At 50.0% G+C, this 24,538-nt stretch overlaps 1 protein-coding gene across 2 annotated transcripts in view; it reads left to right on the plus strand.

Moving 5' to 3' along the window:
• The first annotated feature begins 8,089 nt into the window (after positions 1 to 8,089).
• Positions 8,090 to 24,538, plus strand: part of LOC138748777 (transcription factor RelB-like) — a 63,598-nt gene continuing 47,149 nt past the window's right edge. The window contains exons 1-2 of one of the 2 annotated variants that reach the window (XM_069909496.1): positions 8,090 to 8,318; positions 24,376 to 24,411. In XM_069909496.1, the coding sequence (XP_069765597.1) occupies positions 8,273 to 8,318; positions 24,376 to 24,411 (82 nt within the window). In that variant the 5' untranslated portion in view covers positions 8,090 to 8,272. The remainder of the gene's footprint in view (positions 8,319 to 24,375; positions 24,412 to 24,538) is intronic. The other variant, XM_069909497.1, reaches the window with a different exon arrangement.

A 24,538-nucleotide genomic window follows, 5' to 3' on the forward strand; every position in this document is an offset into this window, starting at 1 on the left:
TAGACCTGTCAGGGTCACCAATGTAGCGTATACACTACAACGAGCATGGAAGGGAAACACACACAAGGCATCGATATCGGAGACTGCTTTATTGCACTGGCACCTCTACTTGATGTCAGGGGCCTGCGTCATTGGAGCGCCGACCTCAGGTGGGCCAGAGTTCTCCATCTTCTCGCTGTGCGGAGGTCATCTGGGACGACAGCCGGTGTCACCCCCAGATCCGTGCGGCCACTGCATTCATCGGCCATTTTGTGGGCTGGTTCGCATCTCAAAGCGCGGGCCGCTACAATATCTTTCCCTATTCTGTATGTCCTTTGTGTGTAGGATGTACTCTGTGTGTGTGTGTGTGTGTGTGTGTGTGTGTGTGTGTGTGTGTGTGTGTGTGTGTGTGTGTGTGTGTGTGTGTGTGTGTGTGTGTGTGTGCGTGCGCGCGCACTATGGTCCAGAAATGTACAGTTTTGTTTGGTTGTATATGTACATGTACAATCAGATGTCAATATACTTGAATGAGCCTTTCCCACAAGTCAAAGCCCATTCTTCAAAACTTCAGCGACAACCTGCTTAACCTCTCTCAGTACGTATCTCTCAGGATGATTGGGTGAGTCGATGTAGGGATAGTATGACTAAAATTAGAAATGTAAGGTATCAGATAGTTCATTATAATTTTATTCATCAATTATATTAAACCCCGGAAAAATTAAGGTGATATAATTTAATTCTTTTTTACATTCTACTTGGTTATGTGAAACAATTAAACCTTTTTGGAATAGACTTAAGGAACTCTCAGAAGTTATTTTGAAAGTGAAACTTTGGAGCCTTTCGTATTTTTGTGGGGTAATATTTAGAATTAAGATTAAATAGCTTTCAAGACGCATTTTTGAGATTGGCTGTGGCTAGAAACTGTCTGGCAATTACTCGGTAAAAATGAGACTGATTTGAATATTCAGAGATGCCATATAGAGTTGAGGTACTCCGTTGGAGAAGATAATATATAATCTGCGTGATAATTATTTTTTCTATCGTTAAACTTGGAACCCGTATTTGGATTGTATGGGGCTGAGTTTTTGAACCCCCTGGCTGCACAGTGGTGGTGTTTCTCTAATCCATGGTAATTCACTGGTGAATTTTATTGTTATGGTCGATCTCCTTTCTTTCTTTTTCCTTTTCTTTGGATAGGTTAGTGGGGAGTGGGGTTGGGTGGGTGGGTAGGGGATGGGGGATTGTAGGGGGTTCGTTTAAGTTATATAATGTATGTTATTATTTTGTTTTATCTATTAATTGTATATGTTTGGCTTATATGCATTCATGGTTTAATAAATAAAATATTCCAAAAAAAAAATCCTCTCTCTGTAATACCTGATGGACCTGGTTTCTTTTTTAAAAACTTAATTTAAGATTTTCAAATTACATAGAAACAAAAACAAAATAAACTAAAAACACACCCACTCACCCTTCCCATCCCCCTCCCCCAAGGGGAGCTAAAAAAAAAATCAAATAATTACAAACTTAAAAATAAATAATACAGTATTTTAAAATATTTCTAAACCCATACATTCCAAATGAGGCAACCACATCTGGACAAAGAAAGAATAATTATCATGCAAATTATATGTTATTTTTTCCACATAAATACAAGATCTCAATTCATTCTCTTGCCACCGAACCATATTAACTTCTACATATTTCCGTGCCACTGATATTCCTAAGCGAACAAAAGCTCCCTGAAACTTATCCAACCCCACACCAGTCAATGAAACAGTATAACCCAACAGAAAAATTTCTGGGTCTAACGTTAATTTAATCTTAAATAATTTTTCAAAAATACTCTAATTTTTTCCCAAAATGCCTGAACTTTATCCACAAAACCAGACTGCATGTAAAAATGCTCTAGGATGTAATCCACATCTAAAACATACATCTGAATTATTAAAACCATATTGTAAATGGCTAATGGCTTACATTAAAGCAATTTAGTGACCCCTTTTTCTTTGGCTTGGCTTCGCGGACGAAGATTTCCCAATCCTCCTGAGGTATATCATAAGATAAATCACTTTCCTATTTATTTCTAAATTTCTCTAAATTCGGTTTATCCATACCATCTTGTAACAACACATCGATATCAGAAGTGAATCTAGTTTCTGATTTCAGATTTTTTGCCAGAGAACTTACATTGCATCACATACAACCCTGAGATTCCTTTTACTGCGAGCGAGGCAGAATTTCCACTTATTGGTTGAGCAAAAATAAGACTGTACACAGTGTAAACAAATAAAAAAGGAATAAATGTAAACAAACTGACTGTGCAACATTGAGAGGCAAAGAAAATCAATAAAGTGCACAGTTAGAGTCCTTAAATGAGACCCTGATTGAATTTGTTGTTGAAGAGTCTGATGGTGGAGGGGGAGCAGCTGGTCTTGAACCTGGTGGTGTGAGTCTTGTGCCACCTAGACCTGTTTACTGATGGCAGCAGCGAGCACAGAGCATGTGCTGGGTGGGGTGGATCCTTGATGATTGCTGCTGTTCTCCGACGGCAGCATTCCCTGTAGATGTTCTCGATGGTGGGGAGGGTTTTTCCTGTGATGTCCTGGGCTGTGTCCACTACCTCTTGGAGGGCTTTACGCTCAGGGATTTTGGTGACCCCCCATACCAGACCCTGATCCAGCCGGTCAGTACACTTTCCACCACACATCTTAGACATTTGCCGGGGTTTCTGGTGTCGTACCGAACCTCCGCAAACTCCTGAGGAAGTAGAGGCACTGACGGGCTTTCCTCACAATGCCATTGGGGTGTTGGGTCCAGGAAAGATCCTTCTAAGAACTTAAATTTGCTCACCCTCTCCACCTCTGATCCCCCAATGATCACTGGATCGTACCCTTGTTTGAACAGCCTCATAAGAATAGAAGCAGGAGTCGACCATCTGGCCTGTCGAGCCTGCTCCATCATTCCATGTGATCACGGCTGATCTAACCCATGGACTCAGCTCCACCCACCCGCCTGTTCGCCAGAACCCTTCATTCCCCTATTATTCAAAAATCCATACATCTATGTCTTAAATACATTATTGAGGCAGGCTCTTATACTTCCTTGGGCTGTGATGAATATGTAGAATTCTCTACCCATGAAAGCAGCAGAGACTACCTCAGTAAATATATTTAAGACATGGACACAGGCTTTTGATGAATGCCCCAGTTCCTTCCAAATGTTTCTGAAGAAAGGAGAACTACACTTTGCACAGTACTCCAGGTGTGGCCTCATCAACACACCGTACCTCCCCTTATTTCTAAAATCCAACTCCTTTTTGTTTCCTCTTGCCTCTTTCTCCCTTTGGCAACCTGCCTCTGTCCATCATCCACCTCTGATCCCCACTGTCACCTCTCCAACCTTTCCCTCCCTGCCACATTGCACCAGCTCTCTATCCTCTACACTCTCAGTCCTGATTTTATTGTCATGAACAAGTCGGTGTTTCGCAGCAGCGTCACAGGGCAAACATTCATTTTATAAACCATCTTGCAACATTACTATAAATAAAAACAATAATATTGCACGAAATGTCAGGCAGTGTCTGTGGTTCATTGATCATTCAGGAATCTGATGGCAGTGGGGTAGAAGCTGTCCTTGTGCCCCCTGAGTGCTCGTCTTTAGGCTCCTGTACCTTTTCCCCGATGGTAGCAGAGAGAAGAGGGCATGGCCTGGGTGGTGGGGGGTCCTTGAGGATAGAGGCTGCTTTTTTAAGACACCGCCTCTTGTAGATGTCCTCGATGGAGTGAAGTCTGGTGCCTGTGATGTCGCAGGCCAAGTTAACCACCCTCTGGAGTTTATTCTTGTCCTGAGAGTTGGCGCCTCCACACCAGACAGTGATGCCACCAGCCAGAATTCTTTTGACGGTACACCTTTAGAGGTTTACGAGAGTTTTCAGTGATATACCGAATCTTCTCAGACACCTCCCAAAGTGTAGCCGCTGGCGAGCCTTCTTTGTGATTGTGTCAACAGGACAGATCCTCGGAGATGTTGACACCCAGGAATTTGAAGTTCTTGACCCTCTCCACTACTGAGCCCTCGATGAGGACTGGGCTGTGCTCCCCTGACTTCCTCCTGAAGCCCACAATCATCTCCTTGGTTTTGTAGAGTGCTAGCTCATAATGTATCCCACAGATGCTGGTCGACCTGTTGATCTCCTCCAGCAGTTTATTGCCCTTTCAGATTTCAGATTTATTGTCAAGAGTACATGCATGACATCACATACTTTCTTCTGCGGGTGAGGCAGAATTACCGCTTATTGGTAATGCAAAAAAAAACTGTACAAAACGTACACGTGTTAAAAAATAAAGAAATGCAAACAAATTGACTGTGCAATATGGAGAGAATAAAAAATCAATAAAGTTCACAAGTAAGCGTCATTGAATGAGTACCTGATTGAGTTTGTTGTTGAGGGGTCTGATGGTGTGAATCCTACATTGTCAGATAAGTGTTTCTGCTGTTATCGGAAATTGGTTCAATATTATATTCAACTTGGACATGCGCGAAAGTGACGTTTTTCTGGGAAGAATTGAGTTTAATATTAAATCGAATAACAAAAATGAAAATACCTAAAGACCCAAACATCTTTCTATTAAATAATATAAATGATAAAGATTTATAAGTTGGAGAAATTTCTAAAATGATTTATTGTGACTGTTTTAGCAAATGATAACTTGGAAAATGGAAACTTCTTGGAAAATACAGCATTGAATATAGAAAAAAAATTACCGATGATTTTGGACAATTTCAAAAACACATGGGAACCATATATAAACTTGATTAGTGATCGCCAGATACAAACTCCAACTCTTAATGAGTTAATAAAATATGTTATATTCATTGAGTCAATAAAAATTAGATAATAACCAGATAACACTTTTTTTTTTGTTTTCCTTTTTCTTTCTCTTTTCCTCTTTTGGGTTTATTTTGGGGGTGGAGAGGGAGGTTGGATGTGGAGAAAATGAAAATGTCACTATATATACATATATATGAATTTAAACATGTAAAATCTATAATCTTGAATTATTGTGGCTTATTAAATAATTTTTTTTTGAAAAAGAAGAGTCTGACGGTGGAGGGGTCACAGCTGTTCCTAACCCTGGTGGTCTTGTGGCACCGGTATCTCTTTCCCGATGGCAGCAGCGAGAACAGAGCGTGCGTTGGGTAGGATGTATCCTTGATGATCGCTGCTGCTCTCTGACAGCAGTGTTCCCCGTAGATGTTCTCGTTGGTGGGGAGGGTCTTGCATGTGATGTCCTGGGCTGTGTCCACCACCTTTGGTAGGGCTTTCCTCTCAGGGGCATTGATGTCTTCATACCAGACCGTGATGCCACCGGTCAGCGCACTTTCCACTCCCCAAACCTTCCACTATTTATTTTCCCTCCACAGATGCTAACTGTCCCATTGAGGTTTCCACTAGTACATTTTTGCTCCAGGATCCAACATCTGCAGTCTTTGGGTGGCCTGAACCTTCAAGTGCAATGTATGAAACTCAGTGAGCCTCCTGTGCTAAGCAAGGTTCAGTAAAATGCAGTAATATTAATCTGTTTTAGGAATGACCATGGGCATAGAACTCTGGGGACAACATAGCTACATGTTCACTGTGTGGTCTCCTCTACATTTGGCGCCAACTGGGAGGTCGCTTCATTGAGCACCTCGGCAGATCTGACCGCCGCAATAGCGTGGATCTCCCAGTGGCCCTCCATTTCAATTCCCCACCCCATTCCCTTGCTGGTATGTCTGTCCATGGTCTCATGCACAGCCAGATTGAGCACCTGTAAATTGGAGGAACAACACCTCATTTTCTGACTGGGCTCCCTCCAACCGGATGGCATTAATATCGACTTCTCCAGCTTTCGTTAAACTTCCCTCCCACCCCAGGGTCAGGGCCAAGGGGAGGAAACCATGGGCATTGCCACCCCAAATGAGGTGGTGTGTTTCCAAACCACCCCCCCCCCCGCCACCATGGTCACAGCCATCCCTGGCTGTCAGACCCACCCCTACTCCCTCTCACGTCAGTAGCATCTAGGTTGATGCACGCAAGCAACTCTCCACCTACCCCCAGCCATGCCTCTAGCTTGCGTCGAGCATCACAAGATGCTTGACACAATAAACAGAGCGCCCTCCTCTACCACGTCAGAGGGGTGGCCTCAACAACAGGTGGGCTCCAGCTAGCAATCCCACACCTCCCCCCTCACCCCCCCCATCGACAGATCAATTCCTGCCACCCTCTAACTCACTAATGCCCCCCCTCTAACATATGTTCTGGCACCGACCCTGCCCCACCCCCCGTCATCTCTCCATTCCCTGCCTCCTTTCGCACAGACTACCTAGTCCCTTATCAAATCCAATTAACACCTTTTGTTGGTCTGGATTCCTCCCCTGTGGTTGGAATTCTGAGACTTTTTGATATATCCTGCTTCTCCTTTTCTGCTTGTTCTTTGAAGAAGGGCTCAGGCCTGAAACATCGGCGATGTATCTTTGTCTTCTATGGATGGTGTATAGACTGTCTAAGTTCCTCCAATGTTTACTACACGCTCACAATGTCCACCTTTGACCTCATCTGCTGTCAGGCTGAGGCCAAACATCAAACTGAGGAATAACATATATAAGTGATTAAAAAAATGGCTGTGTTACCAGAGCCTGCTGTAACGGTGTCACTGCCATCGCTGCGGATCCACGGAAAGTGGCGAGTAGAGACATGGCACTCCTCTGCTAACGGTGGTTTGTTTTAAAATCCTGCGACCGCGTGGTCTGGGACAACAGTGTCTATGTACAGCACCAGCCGGGTGGAAGGTGTGGCAGACTCTGGGGAAGCAGAGGATTGGAACAGGGCACCAGAAAACACCCACCACCCCCCCCTCCCATTTGAGAAGGAGAAGCAGAGGGGATGAACCATGGAACGGTGACCATGGCGGTGGGCAGGGGCTCTGAGGCCGAAGGACATTATGCGGCAACTGCAGTCGAGGGACTGGCTGAAGGGGGAAACAGGTATGTGAACCAGGATGCCAGGGGGTGCCGAGGGCGCTGGAGGTTTCCTGACCATGTCGGAGGTTCGGATCTGGAGTTCGGACTGCTAATGGCTTAATCTGGGCTCTGAGTGGCTGTGAAGGCTACGGCAGCACTGGAGGCAAATCCACGGACACTCAGTAACTCTGGAGGGCCCCCTCATTTGCTTCTCTCCCTCTGACTGTAAGAGGCAACTTGTGCTGATGGCAAATCTGTCTGCTGCACAGCAGGCTAAAGCAAATTGTGTGTAATATTACATCTGTGTTATTACATGGCAATAAAGGAATCCTCCTGGACAAGAGTAAAACCACATTTCAGATGTCAGGGCCTCTCTTTTGCTTCTCTTTTTCTTATTGTCAGGGGTGTGGGCAAATGCTCATGGTGACTCTTTGCCTTATTACAGACAAAAGTTGAAGTTTACCTCCTTTGAAGAAGACCACAGAGCCCACCTCACTGTCAAAAGACAAAGGAGGAAAAACCCAACACCCAACCCCAACCCACCAATTTTCCCCTGCAACCGTGTCTGCCTGTCCCGCATCGGACTTGTCAGCCATAAACGAGCCTGTAGCTGACGTGGACATTTACCTCTCCGTAAATCTTTGTCCGCGAAGGCAAGCCAAAGAGAAGAGAGACATTTTATGTATCAACACATGACGATCAAAGGCCACTTGAACGCCCAGCCCATTTGGCTTTGTTTCCACTTGTTCTTTCCCTACTTAATTCCCCCTCTTTTTTTCTACTTGACTTCACCCCCCCCTCCCTCAACCTGCCTCCCACCTGCTGTCTTCTACCTTATAACCTGTGGGCCCCTCGCCCACTACTGACCCCATCTCAATTCCCCCTAGCCTTGATGAAGGATCCAGATCCAAGATATTCACATTTCTCCCCATGGATGCTGAATCCCTCCACTCATTAATAGTGGATGAAACTTTAAATCTCTTTCTCTTCCCCAAAATACAATATTTGTAATTGCTGAAGGTTCTTGTTTAAATTCAGGTTTGGTTTCTTTGTGGATCCAGTTTGGGTTTTCCTTTGGTCCCGGTCCGATTGCTAGGAAATCCAGTTCGGGATTTCCGCCGACCGTACTTTCTACGTCATACGGGCGGCGGAACGAGGTGTTCGCAGAGGGGAATCCCCGGCGGCGCGCGACCTTCGCCGTCCACCAATCAGCGCAAGCGCTTCGACTGGGAATTTCCAGACTTGTAATCAAAAAAAAAGGAAGTGGCTGAAGCGGAGCAGTCGCGGCATGAAGAGCAGAGAGCAGGAGCTGCCGGGGCCCTACTGCCCCCCAGGTGGGTGTCAGCTTCACGCAGACCGCCTCCGGCTCCCTGTCTGGGTCCCGTCACCCATCCAACACCCCCCCGTCACCCATCCAACACCCCCCCCGTCACCCACCCAACACACCCCTCCATCTCCTTGTCTGGGTCCCGTCACCCATCCAACACCCCCCCCCCCCGTCACCCACCCAACACACCCCTCCATCCCCTTGTCTGGGTCCCGTCACCCATCCAGCTCCCCCCTCCGGCTCCCTGTCTGGGTCCCGTCACCCATCCAACATCCCCCCCGTCACCCACCCAACACACCCCTCCATCTCCTTGTCTGGGTCCCGTCACCCATCCAGCTCCCCCCTCCGGCTCCCTGTCTGGGTCCCGTCACCCATCCAACATCCCCCCCGTCACCCACCCAACACACCCCTCCATCTCCTTGTCTGGGTCCCGTCACCCATCCAGCTCCCCCCTCCGGCTCCCTGTCTGGGTCCCGTCACCCATCCAACAACCCCCCGTCACCCACCCAACACCCCTCCATCCCCTTGTCTGGGTCCCGTCACCCATCCAGCTCCCCCCTCCGTCTCCCTGTCTGGGTCCCGTCACCCATCCAACATCGCCCCCGTCACCCATCCAACACACGCCTCCCCCGTCACCCACCCAACACACCCCTCCATCTCCTTGTCTGGGTCCCGTCACCCATCCAACACCCCCCCCCCCCCCGTCACCCACCCAACACACCCCTCCATCCCCTTGTCTGGGTCCCGTCACCCATCCAGCTCCCCCCTCCGGCTCCCTGTCTGGGTCCCGTCAGCCATCCAACATCCCCCCCGTCACCCACCCAACACACCCCTCCATCTCCTTGTCTGGGTCCCGTCACCCATCCAGCTCCCCCCTCCGGCTCCCTGTCTGGGTCCCGTCACCCATCCAACATCCCCCCCGTCACCCACCCAACACACCCCTCCATCTCCTTGTCTGGGTCCCGTCACCCATCCAACACCCCCCCCCCCCGTCACCCACCCAACACACCCCTCCATCCCCTTGTCTGGGTCCCGTCACCCATCCAGCTCCCCCCTCCGTCTCCCTGTCTGGGTCCCATCACCCATCCAACACACGCCTCCCCCGTCACCCACCCAACACACCCCTCCATCTCCTTGTCTGGGTCCCGTTTCCCATCCAATACCCCCCCCCCCCCCCGTCACCCACTCAACACACCCCTCCATCCCCTTGTCTGGGTCCCGTCACCCATCCAGCTCCCCCCTCCGTCTCCCTGTCTGGGTCCCATCACCCATCCAACATCCCCCCCGTCACCCATCCAACACACGCCTCCCCCGTCACCCACCCAACACATCCCTCCATCTCCTTGTCTGGGTCCCGTCACCCATCCAGCTCCCCCCTCCGGTTCCCTGCCTGGGCCCTGTCACCCATCCAACACACCCCCCCCACCCTGTCACCCATCCAACACACCCCTTCTGCTCCCTGTCTGGGTCCTGTCACCCATCCAGCTCCCCCCTCCGGCTCCCTGCCTGGGTCCCGACACCCATCCAACAACCCCCTCCGGTTCCCTGCCTGGGCCCTGTCACCCATCCAACACCCCCCCCCCCACCCTGTCACCCACCCAACACACCCCTCCATCCCCTTGTCTGGGTCCCGTCACCCATCCAGCTCCCCCCTCCGTCTCCCTGTCTGGGTCCCGTCACCCATCCAACACACGCCTCCCCCGTCAGCCACCCAACACATCCCTCCATCTCCTTGTCTGGGTCCCGTCACCCATCCAGCTCCCCCCTCCGGTTCCCTGCCTGGGCCCTGTCACCCATCCAACACCCCCCCCCCGCCCCCGTCACCCATCCAACACACCCTTCTGCTCCCTGCCTGGGTCCCGTCACCCATTCAGCTCCTCCCTCCGGCTCCCTATCTGGGTCCCATCACCCATCCAACACCCCCCTCCGGCTTCCTGTCTGGGTCCTGTCACCCATCCAGCCGCCCCCTTCGTCTCCCTGTCTTGGTCCAGTCACCCATCCAGCTCCCCCCTTCGGCTCCCTGTCTGGGTCCCGTCACCCATCCAGCTCCCTGTCTGGGTCCCGTCACCCATCCAGGTCCCCACTCCGGCTTCCCGTCTGGGTCCCCGTCACCCACCCAACTCTCCCATCCCCCCCCCCCCCCTCCACTGGTTCCCTGCCTGGTTCCTGTCACCCATCCAGCTCTTTTCACCCTCCCATCTGGCTCCCTGCCTGTGTCCTGTCATCCATCCAGCTGTTTTCTCGCCCACCCCCGCCACCTGGCTCCCTGCCTGGCTCCTGTCACTCCACCAGCTGTTTCCCCACCCCCTCCCCCCCACCCCTCCCCTGGCTCCCTGCCTGTCTCCCACCCAGCTCTCCTCACTCCACCCAGCTCTCTTCACTCCACCCTCCAGCTCCCTGCCTGGGTCCCTTCACTCACTGAAACCCCCCCCCCCCCCCCCGGCTCCCTGCTTTGGTCCTGTCTTTCAGCCTCCTGCCTGAATCCCATCACCGGCCACTTCCCTGCCTCCTCCCCTCCTCACTGTCAACCTCCCCCTCCACTAGTGACTCATTCCCCTCCTTTCTTAATGCCTCCTCCCCTGCTGTTTGGCTGTTCACCCTCGTCGCTGTCTGGAGGTTTCTCCCACTTTCTCCCTCCTGCCTTGTCTCCTGCCCCTCCACCTGCTTCCCATCCTTAACAGTGTCCACCCCATCTCTGCTCTACCTCTCTCCCTGGTCCCTTCCTTTCACTGGTGCCCCTGATCTATCTGAATGCATCCCTCTTTCCTCTCTGCCTAGTTTACCCTGCGCCCAACTGAGTCTTCCCCCAAAGCCCATGGTATCCCAGGCTCATGATGTCTCCATGCTTTGATGTTGCACTCAGAATCCTGCGTGATTGTTAGTGTGTGCACCTTGTGAGGGTTAAGCTGCTGCACTAACATCTTTGAAGGTGCTTCGTGACCTCAAGTAATGGTGCCCAACACTGGGGCATTGAGAATTGGCATTAATTTTCCAGTGAAGTTTGGGAGAAATCTCTCCCGAGAGGGAGTGGGGCTGTGAAACTTGTTCTCAAACTCAGCAATGGTGCGACAGGGTCGGGAAGGAAGTGAGCGAGACTTGTATTAAGGCAAGTTTCAATGCTGGAGACGGCCTCTAATGGTGGCAAGGAAGAGGACACGTTTGCTTATGTGTCTGCAATCTTTCAACTGAGTGTTTGAGAGAATCAGAGTTTATCGTCATGAACATGTCGCGAAATTCGTTGTTTTGTGGCAGCGTCACAGTCCAAACATTTATATTACAAAATAAATAAAAATAGCGGCAGAAAAAGACAAAGTCAGGCAGTGTCTGTAGTTCATTGTTTAGAGGGAGCTTTCCATCCAGGTTTGTCATTTGCTCAGTAGTAAAACCTTGCTGTCTTCGCTCTGAACTAACTGATCTCTGTATATGTTTTACTGTACTATGTATTGGGTGTCTAGCTAGACTGCTTGCAAAATAAATTTTCTCCTAAGGCACCCATGAGACCTCACTTGGAGTATTGGGAGCTGTTTTAAGAAAGAATGTGCTGATGTTGGAGAGGGTTCAGAGGAGGTTTGCTGGGATGATTCTGGGAATGAAAGGTTATCACATGAGTGTTTGCTCTTGGCCTGTATTCACTGGAATTTAGGAGAATGGGAGGGGGGGGGGAAGAATCTTTTAGAAAAACAATGTTGAAAGGCATGAACAGAGTAGAAAGTGGGAAAGTCCAGGACAAAAGGGCACAACTTCAGGATTGAAGGGTGTCCGCTTAGAACAGAAATGAGAAGGAATTTCTTAAGCCAGTGGGTGGTCAATCTGAGTAATTTGTTATCATGGGCGGCTGTGGAGGCCGGGTCTTTGGGTGTATTTAAGACCGAGACTGATAGGTTCTTGATTAGCCAGGGCATCAGTGATGGGTAGAAGGCCGGGCGGTCTTGCTGAATGGGGAAATGGATCAGCTCATGATTAAATTGTGGGGCAGACTCGATGGGCTTCTTGTGTCCTATGCATTTTGGTATTCGGGACTTTAAACTTAAAGGTGAACAATAGTAAAGAGCTGACTTCCTTCAGTAGTTTTATGTGTTAAAACGACACCCACAGCGTCTGCCCATTTTCTTGCTTCAATAGCATCTTGGCCTTTTTTCTGTCTGAATCCATCCTAATCTGGGAGATTTGGGGGCACTCATAGGTGCTCTGTGATTAGAAAGGGATTACTTGGGAGATGGATGTGGGGGGAGAGAATTGAGGTAGAAATTCAACCCTGGTGTTAGTTGAAAGGGTGGTAAACCCAGGGCAGGTGTTTTACCTCCTTTTCCTTTTTGTGATTCAGAAAATAAGGCTATAACTTGGACAGGAAAGGTTTAGAGGGATTTGGGCCAAACACAGGCAAACGGAAGCACCTCAGGGAGTAGTGATGGGTCAAAGTGCCTGTTTTGTGCTGTACACTGTATTTAAGACTGTAACAAGATGGGCATTTAGAAGGTTCTGATTTCTGGAGTGTCCTAGGCACGTGCACCAAGCCTCCTGTTTATGCATTGTAGCTATGTTGTGTTTCTGCTAACCTGGCCTGTACAGCAATGCAATGAGTTCAGAGAAGATTTACTAGGATGTTGTAAAAATGCATAATGCTGGGGGAAAAAAACTCAGCAGGTCACACAGTGGCCCTTACATAACAAAGTTAAAGATACATCACCAACGTTTCGGGCTTTTTGAGATATGGAAAAATGTCGGCAGGCGTCTGAGGAAAAGATTAGGGGGGAGAGGTGGTCACAAAGGCAGGAGGTGAAGGAAGGGAGGGGAACTGGGAAGGGAAGGAGGGAGGGGGGAGAGGAGGGCAGGTTAGCAGAAACCAGAAAAATCGTTGTTAATTCTATCTGGCTGGAGGGTGCCCCGACGGAAAATCAGGTGTTGTTACTCCAATTTGTGGGTGGTCTGGGTGGGATAGTACATAAGGCCACAGACAGACATGTGACACAGAACTGAAATGGTTGGCTACTGGGATGGTGCCCGGACTTCAGGAACTACAGGGAAAGTTTAAGCCAATTCGGACTTTATTCCCTGGAACATAGAAGAATGGAGGGGAGATTTGATGGAGGTATTTAAAATGATGAGGGGGCTAGAGAGAGTAAATGTAGACCGGCTTTTTCCACTGAGGGGAGGTGAGATGCAAACCAGAGGACATGGGTTAAAAGTGAAAGGGGAAAAGTTTAGGGGGAAATTTCTTCACATAAAGAGTGGTGGGGGTGTGGAACGAGCTGCCAGCTGGTATGATGAATGCGGCTCCATTTTAACATTTGGACAGGGATGTGGATGGGTGGGGTATGGGGAGTCTATGGACTGGGTGCAGGTCAGTGGGATGAGGCAGAACAATGTTCTGGCACAGACTAGAAGGGGCCTGTTTTTGTGTCCAGTTGGATATATTGAGCCAAATGTGAGTGTGTGGTTTTTTTTTTAAAACAGTTTGCGCCTACAAATGAAAATCTGTACAAATGTTATTTAAAATGTGGTAGAAATGACTGATGTCACTTGTGTGAAGATCAATATATGAATGAGTCTGAAACAAAAACAGAAAATGCTGGAAATATTCTGAAAGGGATGTGAGTGAAAGTTGGAGGTCATTGGCCTTTTATTTCGATGTAGGAATATTAACTCTTTCTGTCTAACTGGTGCTCCCTGACCTATTTCCAGAATTTCCTGTTTGAACTAGGATTTGCTTTCAACTGGCTGTGAGTGTGCGGGTTCTGTGGTTAAGGGACTGGACTGGGATTTGGGGACCTGGACTGTGGCCAAAGTTCAAGTCCCACCAGGGGAGATGACAAGCTTTAATTTGCCTGCATCTGAAATGAACAAGCAGTCTTGTGGTGAACTAACTAACTGGGTTGTTAACCCGAGCTGACCTCAGTCTGGATCATGTTTTGAACCAAATGGGGGGGGGGGAGACATAGGAGCAGAAATAAGCTATTCAGCCCATTGAGTTTGGCTCATGAGCTGATCCATTCTCCCACTCAGCCTCTTCTCCCTGTGACCTTTTGATGGGCCGGAAAGTGGTCAATAAAGTCACCCATTTAAGTTGCCTATTCCATTCCCTCACTGACATGTCTTTCCATGGTCTCGAGCACAGCCAGACTGAGACCGCCTGCAAAGTGAAGGAACGGTACCTCGTCTTCCGACTAGGCGTCCTCCAACCAGATGGCATTAACATTGACTTCTCTGACTTTCATTTAAACCCCCAACACCACCACACCTCTTCTCCCTGTTGCCTCCTCCCCCCCCCCCCCCCACCCCTGTCTCCTTTTGCATGGACGCGATGAATTCTTGCCTCTCCTCTCATCGTATCCCATTTGGTTGGCCTGGATTCTCCCCTCCCCACCCCCCAGCCAGTACTGTCTGTATTCTGAGATTTCTAGCTTTTGACCTCATTCTGCTTATTCCCTGAAGAAGGGTTCAGGCCTGAAACATCGGCAATACAACTTTTCTTTTTACACACAGCCACTGCATTCCGGGAAATTATTCCCAGGACACGGTCTGAATAAAGAGATCCGAACAGAAATGAGCGGCTCGTTCCCTTTCCAAATTTTACCTGCGGCACTCCTAGACAATTTTGCGGTCTGCCTGCAGTGTCAACTGAACTGCAGGCCGTCCAGAACAGTGGGCTATAATGAATGCCGCGTATATGATGATGCGATCAGTTTGCGGCATTGCAGCGCGGGAGAGTTAAATGGGCAGCAAGGAGGCATTTACTCACCAGCGGCTGTCAAATCGTTGGAGTGATGCTGGTATTGACAGGATCTGTGCCCGGAGCCACTTTGCTCTTCTGTCTGGAGGCTTTTTGGGGACGCAGGTGAATGACGTCACTGGCGACGTCAACGCAGTGACGCCGTGCGTCGCACACAAGTTGTACGTCACCTACGTAAGTGCCGTACCTACGGTACTTTGTCTAAACACATGGGTCGTTCTGTGTGTATGGACACTCCGGAAGGTAAATGTGAAAATTGACTACGAAAAAATTGTTATTTATTTGTGGGAAAAAGAAACCATATTTGCCTTGAAAGACCGGCTGAGGTCCTCCAACACTTCAGTGTGTTTTTACTCTGGTCGATAAAGACGCCAGAAGTGGGGGTGGGGGAGGGGGTCAGCACTTGCATCCTCAAGCCTGCCCTGCCTTTCATTGTGCTAGTGGCTGATTTGATTTGCCACAGGCCTCGTCCCTTCTGTGCCAGTTCCCCATCGGCCTTGGTTTCTTGACCTTTCAGACGTTTATCTACTCTGCCTTTAAATATTCCAACTCATCCAGTCTCAACAACTCGCCGGAGTTCTTGGGAAAGGCCTGTACGCAAAACCTTCTGCCAACGGTGTGGGGTTGGGAGAGTTGAGGGAGACTCTGCTATCGTTTCTCTCTCCCTTGCTGTGAAACGGGGGTGGGGTTCATCTCCTGCGCTGTCTGTAAGCAGTTTGTACGTTCTCCCCGTGTCTACGTGGGATTCCTCCAGGGGCTCCGGTTTCATCCCACCATACAAAACGTACAGAGGGGTTGTAGGTTAATTGGGTGGCACGGGCTCGTGGGCTAAAAATGGCCTGTGGCTGTGCTGTATGTCTGAATTTTAAAAAATTAATTTATAATTTAAAATCTCCCTTTCTGCTGAACCTTCGGGGAAGTTTTCTTTAAAATTTGGCAGACATTGGAATGACTTTATTGGTGACGAGTTTTCTTGGGTCAATGCAGTCAAGACCTCAAAATGTGGAGAAGAGTTATCGGAGACTGATTTCCCCACCTTCACGGGGAAGCTGTTCCTATCAGATGGTTCAAAAGGGGCACAGTTTAAAAATGTGGCCAGGGAACCACAGGGTGGAGTCCAGGGCTGTCTTACTGCCATACACTTAGGATCTGGAATTCACTGCCATACCAGTGTGAGGTTTGGGAAGTGAGAGAGATGGAGGGAGAGCAGTCTGGGGCTGTTAAAAGCTGGAAACTGGGGTCACTGGGTCAAACTCAATGGTGTAAATGTAGTCTTCAAACCCAGAGTGATTCTGGGTCGGGTGCCACGAGGAGTGACTGATGAAATGGTTGCATCTGGGCATAAACTTGACCTTGTCTTAAACGGCTCAGGCCCAAAATGTTGATTATAAATCTTTCCCTTCTCTGGACCTGATGAGTTCCTCCAGCTGTTCTGTTAATAAGCCTCTTGTCTCTGCCCCGTCTTTTAATTTGGTTCTGTTTTCCTCTGTGGTTGACCCCAGACTGTCTCTCTCGACTGGTTAATTCCAAGGGGACACCAGGGCCTGCCTTAGACCACGGGACCCATTTTGAGCAAAGCGTCCTAGGGGCTGAAAGCTGAGGGGGTGGCGGGGGGTGGGAGGAACCTCATTCACATTCATTCTCTGCTTTGCTGAGCTGCAGTTTCTTTGACCATTGTATTAAATGTAGACATAGAATGTGGTAACAGGCCCTTCCGGCCCACAAGCCCGTGCTTACACCCAATTGACCTACAACCCCCGATATGTTTTTGAACGGTGGGAGGAAACTGGAGCACCCAGAGAAAACCCATGCAGACATGGGGAGAACGTACAAACTCCTCACAGACAGCGCAGGATTCGTACCCAGATCGCTGGCGCTGTGATACCATTGCACTAACTGCTACATTAACCCTTTTGCCTTCCAGTTTGATCCAACCCAACTGCAGACTCCGATCTCCCTTACAATGACCTCTTCCCCACCACCTTGCTGGTCTACCAATGCCCCAGTGTTGTCTTGTCAGTTCTTCTGTCTTCAGATTCTTGCTCACTCTCATTCCCCTGCTCTGGACCTCTCCCCAGCTCTCTCTCCTCTGTCACTTCTGGTTGCCTGTCTCAAATCTATTCTCCTCTCTCTGGATGTGCATAGCCCTGTCCCGATCTCTGGAATCCCTTGAATGGCAGAGCATTCTCGGAGGGCCGAATCCCAGAAAGTGGAAGTTTAAATGTTTGGAAGATCGGGGAATTGGGGGAACTGGAACGGAAGAAGAGATGGGGCCCGGGGGTGGGGGGGGGGGGAGATGGGGCTTGGGGAGGAGAGATGAGGCCTGGAGGGGGGGTGTGGGGGGGAGATGTATTTGAAGCAGAGATTCTTGATTAGCCAGGGCATCAAAGGTTATGGGGAGAAGGACGGCTTAGTGGGGAAATGGGGAATAAAGTCACCCATTTAAGCTGCCCATTCCATTCCCTCACTGACATGTCTGTCCATGGTCTCGAGCACAGCCAGACTGAGACCGCCTGCAAAGTGAAGGAACGGTACCTCGTCTTCCGACTAGGCATCCTCCAACCAGATGGCATTAACATTGACTTCTCTGACTTTCATTTAAACCCCCAACACCACCACACCTCTTCTCCCTTTTGCCTCCTCCTCCCCCCCACCTCTGTCTCTCCCTTCCCTCTCTCCTTTCGCATGAACGCGATGAATTCTTGCCTCTCCTCTTATCGTATCCCATTTGGTTGGCAGACCCAATGGGCTGAATGGCCTTTATCTGCTCCTATGTCTTGCAGTGTAGGATCGTATTGAATGGGGGAGTAGACTTGAGGAGCTGAGAGGCCTACAATTTTCTAATTCCTGATGAGCAATGTTTTCTAATAATTGAATCATTTGCTGGTACATGTGCGGAGTAATGAAGCAGAGCTGCAGGGTGTAGAGTTCAGGGTACAGGGTTACACAGAAAAGGTACAGGGTATAGAAAAAAGTACACTTAAACTGCACTCACTTTTACCAGTGAGAGGTCCATGTGTGAGCCTGATAACAGCAGAATATCATCTGTTCAAGCTCTGTTTCAGAATGGCTCTCTGGCTAAGTTTATCAGTAGCTGGGAGTTGCTTTTAGTTTGATGACATGCAGGGCGTTTTGCAGTGTTTGGGTGGCACGGTTCGCACAGCGCCAGTGACCCGAGTTTGAATCCCACGCTGTCTGTAGGGAGTTGGAATGTTCACCCTGTGTCTGCGGAGGTTTCCTCCCACCCTTCAAAACGTACAGGGGCGTAGGTTAATCGGGCGCCGTGGGCCGAAAGGGCATGTTACTTGTGCTATTTGAAAATGATGCAGGCTGTTTTTGAGACACCTCCTTTGTGTAAAGTGACTTTTGTGTGGGTGTTGACGATTGATTGTCCCACCAGCTTATTGGTGGGTAACAATAATCACCTCTCTGCCTTGCAGGAGACAAAAGTAGAAGAATTTTGTATGTTACATCCTAAATGTAGTATTACACGATGATAATGGTACCTTTACTGCTTGAGAAAAGCACGAATGTCTGCCAACACCATGGTTGAAGTAAAATCAAAGCTGGAGAAACTCAGCAGGTCAAACAGTGTCCTTATGTAGCAAAGATAAAGATACAGAACCGACGTTTCGGGCTGGAGCCCCTTCATTCAAATGTGAGCAAAATGTCGGCAGGTGCCCGAACGAAATGCTGGTGGGGGGGAGGGGCAGGGGAGGAGCTCAGTCCCACAGGCAGGAGGTAGGGAGGGAGGACACATCAGTATACGGAGGAGGGGGGTTGGCTCTGAATGGAGAAGGGTGTGGAGAGCTGGAGGAAAGATCAGAGAGCGGTCCAGCAGGAACCAGAGAGGTCGATGTTAATGCCATCCAGTTGGAGAAGGCCTGTCGGAAATGTTCCTCCAATTTACGGGTGGCCTTAGTGTGGCAGTGCACGAGACCATGGACAGACACATCAGTGCAGAGTTCTCCGAGTCCACGTAACTGCGTTCTGTCACCCTGCCCGCGATCTTCCTTCCACTCCCTTCCTGTGTCAATAACCGGATGCCAACCCTCTTGGAGCTCTGGCTTGGAAGACCCAGAATGCCCAAGGCCCACAGTAAAGAGGGTGCAGGGGCACAGACAGCCTAGCAGCTGACATCTGGCTCCAGTGACCCAGGTTCCATCCTGGTCTCTGGCTGCTGTCCATGTGGAGTTGGCATGCTCCCCCTGTGACTGCGTGGAGTCCCCTCCTGATGCTCTAAATTTCTCCTTGCGTCCCAAGACACATCAGTTCTGTTGGCTTCTGTAAATTGCCCAGAGAGGGTAGGTGAGGGCTAGAACCTGAGGAAGTGGGAACGTGGTGAGAATAAGATCAATTCACATGGAACAGTTGAGTTTTATGGACCAATTTTTCTGGTCAAATTTGTAGGGGGGGGGGGGGTGTTGACTTGTACGTGGGTCAAACTTTTGACTGAGATGAGTACCTGCGCCATTCAAGGTGTTGGGAGCTTGGATGGCCGGGTCTGGGTGGTAACTTCGCGATCGGGAGCTCTGTTGGGTGGCCGGCAGGGACCGAGGAAAGAGTCTGAGTCGTTGGGCAGGCGGCTGGGGTGAAGTTTTGCAGTTGGGGCATCGGGATCTCTGGTGTCCGGGGCGAGGATCCAGTGTCAGGGTGTCGGGAGCTCGGGTGGGTGGAAAAATTGGGGGGGGCGGGTCAACTTTTACTCAGGATTGACAATAACACAAATACTCTAGGGTTGGGGCAAATGGTGTGTGATGGTTAGTGTGGACGGTGGGCCAGGGCCTGTTTCCATGCCAAATCTTCCATTGTGATATTAAAATGGTTCCTTTTTTAAGATGCTGGACGGTATTGTAATAATACCACATGGAACGGAGTGAGGACAGGAATTGGATTGGTCACATGAAGAGTGATAGCAAGTCAATGGGCTGAACCACCCCCATCCATGCTGTAAGCATTTGGTCAGTTACTGTAAACCCCCAGAGTGTTCTCTTCGTTGTGAAGAGGAAGGGCTCAGGAATGTTGTTCCGCAGGTTAGGTTGCTGGAGGCAGGGATCCGTGTAATTCAGCCTTTGGGAAGAGGGCCAAGAGCTCACGCCAGCTCCGGGACTGTCAATTGTTTCCTGGAAGGGGTGGCAGTTCTCGTTTCTCTCCCCTCAGCCTCTTTGCCCTCGCGGACGTGGAGTCTTGACGATCGTGCCTCACAGCGCCGTCAGGTGATCCGCGTGCCAATGTTGGCTGTTGGTGATGGTCTCACCATGCACAGGGGCCTGCCCCAATCCACAGAGAGGTGGCCTTTTGGCTCTCCCTGTCGTGCAGTTGGGAAACTGGGCCCTTTGCCCTTCTGAGCCCGAGCACAAGCACCCGTTTTTGCCAAGGCCATTGCATTCTCCCAACTCTGTCCCAGATCCTGCCACTCAGAACAGCGCTGGGGGAGGGGCGGGGTCAGGGCAAAACGATGGACCGCGACACCTGGGAGATGGCCCACGTGGCTAGACGGAGAATATGAAAATCGGAGTTAGGGATCGAACCCGGGTCTATGAAGCTCTGAGGCATTCGCATTACCTGCTGGACCACTCAACTCTCTGGACAAAGCCAGATGGGCTTTCCTACCTTCATTTTGTTGCAGAGAGTTCTGTCTCCAGTTGACCTCCACACCCAGCTGAGTCTTCCACACCCTGGCTGACGATCCCACTGCCTATGAAGACTCCTCGGGAGATTGGGATTTATTGTCAGAGTGCGGACGTGACATTACGAAGGCAGGATTACCACTTATTGGTCGTGCAAAAAGCTACTCAACTTACACATCTAAAGAAATGTAATCCATCTGCAATAAAGTCCTTAAACGAGTCCTTGTCAATGAGGGGTCTGATGGTGGAGGGGTAGCAGCTACTCCTGAACCTGGGGGAGGGGGGTGCGAGTCTTGTGGCACCTAGACCTCTTTCCTGATGGCAGCAGCGAGAACAGAGCGTGTGCTGGGTGGTCCTGATCCTTGATGATCGCTGCTTCCTTCAGATGGTGAGGAGGGTTTTTCCCGCGATATCCTGGGTTGCGTCCACTGCTTTTTGCGGGTTTTATGCTTGGGTATTGGTGTTCCCCGTACCAGACCGTGATGCAGCTGGTCAGCACATCCCTGTTGAAATTTGCCAGGGTTTCTGATGTCGTACCGAATCTCCACAAACTCCTGAGGAAGTAGAGGTGCTGACGTGCTTTCTTCACGATGCCTTTAGTGTGTTGGGTCTAGGAAAGATCGTCCGAGATGGTGACTCCCTAGAACTTAAATTTGCTCACCCTCTCCGAGGAGGCAGGGAGTTCAGCAGCTTGTGCTTCCCAAAAGTTCCCTTTTCTCTGAATTCTGCCCTGCCACCTGCTAAGAAACCACCTCCAGGAAGCAAATGTCCCTCAAATTGAGGGCGGGGAGGAAACCGGGGAATTATTGCTTGTAATTTCAGTCAGAGGTTGAGTTGCTGGGTTTTGGTGGGGAGGGTGGTGGTGGTGGGGAGGGAAAACTGAGCAGAAATTTGGCCTCTCATTGACGTCGGTCGAGAACTGTTGCCCATTCCATAGTTTTGCTTCCTGTTCCAGGCGCAGTTTAAAGAGGACCACATCCTGGCCGGTTCAGTCTCTGCTGTCCCATTGCATAGGAAGGTCCTCCACTGTGCACATGAAGCTGTGTGGAGAGTGTCTGCTTGGAGCGAGAGGTCTCGATGTTGTCACAGGCCAGTAAGGCGAACGCTGGCGGCTGTTAGCATCATGGACGAGTGAAGCTAGAGCTGGGAATCTGAGATCGGAGGGTGGAAACGCTCAGCAGGTCAGGCGGTGTCTGTGGAGGGGAATCAATGGAAAATATTCCAGGCTCTTGACCATTCGCTAGGCGTGATCTGACAAATTTTCTCTCTTCCCCTTCTGCCACCATCTGAGATTTCTGCTTTGAATTTTGTCTCTGGTGCCTGAACGGGGGTGCTTCAGGGTACAAAAGAACCCCCGCCTCCCCATCCCCCCACCCTTCCCAAACTGCTGGAGAGACTCAGTGAGAGAGGACATTCGATGTTTTCGGGTTGAGAAATGGGATCAGGAGTCAAACCTGCTCCAGCATTCTATGAGATCACTACTGATCTGATGATAGGTTCATCTCCACCGACCTGCCTTTTCCCCATATCCCTTAATTCCCCATCTATGTAAAAATCTATCCAAATGTGTCTTAAATATGTTTACTGAGGTTGACTCCACTGCTTCAATGGGCAGCGAATTCCACAGATTCATCCCCCCTCTGGGAAAAGCAGTTCCTCCCCATTTCCGTCCTAAATCTACACCCCTGGATCTTGAAGCTGTGTTCCCTAGTTCTGGTCTCCCCCCCCCCCCACAAATGGGAACAACTTTCCTACCTCTATCTGTGCCTTTCATAATTTTGTATTTCTATAAGATCCCCTCTCATTCTTCTAAATTCCAGACAACTCAATCTCTGCTCACAGGCCAACCCCTCTCTCACCTCTGGAACCAACCCAGTGACCCCCCCCCCCCCCCCCCCCGCACCACCTCCAAAGCCAGTTCATCTTTCCTCAAGTAAGGAGACCAGAACCGCACGCAGTTCTACAGATGCGGCCTCACCAGGACCTTGTACAGTTACAGCAGAACCTCCCTGCTACTAAAGTCGATCCCTCTAGTGATGAAGGCTAATGTTACATTTGCTTTTCTGATAGCCTGCTGCACCTGAAAACCACTCAATCATTCACCAGCATTCCCAGGTCCTTCTGGGCAGTGTTAAAACTCTTCTTGCGCTTCCCCTCTGGGAAACCCCTCAGTCCCACTCCCAGTGCTGATCGAAGCGGCAGGTCCAACCCTTGCTGCAGATCTGCCATCATCCCTGGATCGACCGTGAGAGCTGCATGGTGCGTCCGGTCGGCTGAGTGGGAGCGCGAGCAGCGGCACCCGTCTTGAGACCCTCCTCCGTGGTAGCGCCTGTACGAGCTGGAGTAATGCCTGGAGCGGGAGTACTGCGTCGTCCTCCGGTGGCTGCGGGGACCAGAACACTGGGAGCTGCGACTGAGGGTCTCCCCCTCAAAACAATGACCGTGCTGTCCAACCTGCTGACTCCCCCCCCTCCCCCCCACCAGCAATGTTTTTTGCCCCATATTATAGCATCTTCAATCTCTTGTGTCTCAAACTTTGGGTGTCGATGTTGAGGAAATTGAGCAGAAGCTGTGAAACTAGATGTAACATATCATCTTGGATTTCCCCCTTGACCGATTAACATAGCGATGAGTGTTGTGAGCACCCTGCCTCGCAGCTACATTTCAAGCCTGATCGCCGGTGCTGTCTATGTGGAGTGTGCAGTTTCTCCCCATGACTGCATGAATTTTCTTCTGGGTGCTCCAACAGCCCAAAAAATGTGGAGGCTGGAAGTTTTGTCGGCCCTGGATGTAGAGTTGAGCGGTAGAATCTGGGGTGGGGTGGTGGGGGGGGTGGGTGGAGAGAGTTGATGGGAACATAGGCAGATTAATTAGGACCAGCACAAGTGTTGATGGTTGGCACAGACTCGTTGGGCTGAGTGGCCTGGTTCTGCGGTGCAGAATGCTGGCTGGATGTAGAGACAGGAATGGGCCCCGGGGTGGGCGAGTGATGGCCCTATGAGTGCTTCCAGAGGCTATAAACTATGTGAGGAGTTTAAAGAGACGCGGTACGTCTCCGAAGGCGCTCAAACACTTCCACCGGAGAGCATTCTGGCTGGTTACATCGCTGCCTGGTACGGAGGTGCAACGCTCAGGACAAGTAAAACCTCCAGAGGGTTGAGAACTCGGCCTGCGACCTCACGGGCAGCAGTCTTACTCCATCGAGAACGTCTACATGAGGCGGTGTTATAAGAAAGCAGCCTCTATCCTCAAAGGCCCCCACCACCCAGGCCGTGCCCTCTTCACTCTGCTACTGTCAGGAACCTAAAGATGAGCATTCACTGGCACAGGGACAGCTTCTTCCCGCTGCCATCAGATTCCTAAAAGATCAATGGACACTGCCTTCGCTTTGACTTTTTCGTGCATTATTTTTATTTATTTTGTCAGGTGGTTTATGTGAATGTTTGCACGGTGACGCTACTGCAAAACATTGAATTTCATGACCTGTTCTAGACAATAAATTCTGATTCTGAGGATGGGGGTGGACCTCCAGTGAGGAACATCAAGAAGGATTGATGTTTAAGCAACAGTTGGTCTGGTTTGAGGAGATAAATGGACTTAATCATTGTTGCTTCCAGAATCTTCCACAGTGCACAGTCCCTCCTGTGGGACGACACCATAAAATTAACCCTCTTTTTTTTGTGTGTGTTTCCCTGACTCTCTAGGGTCCAGTTCGTTCCTACAGGCAGATCAGAATTTTGGTGAGTAGATGCACGCCTGTCGGAATTTCTCAGCGGGTAAAGGAGGGTTCCCCAGAGGACCCGGTTACTCAAACCAGGGTCTTTGGACCAGGCAGGGGAATTCACCGTCTCAAAGAAAGGTGGGGGC

Source organism: Narcine bancroftii, chromosome 13 (assembly GCF_036971445.1).
Source record: "Narcine bancroftii isolate sNarBan1 chromosome 13, sNarBan1.hap1, whole genome shotgun sequence".
In the NCBI taxonomy this organism is placed as follows: domain Eukaryota; kingdom Metazoa; phylum Chordata; class Chondrichthyes; order Torpediniformes; family Narcinidae; genus Narcine; species Narcine bancroftii.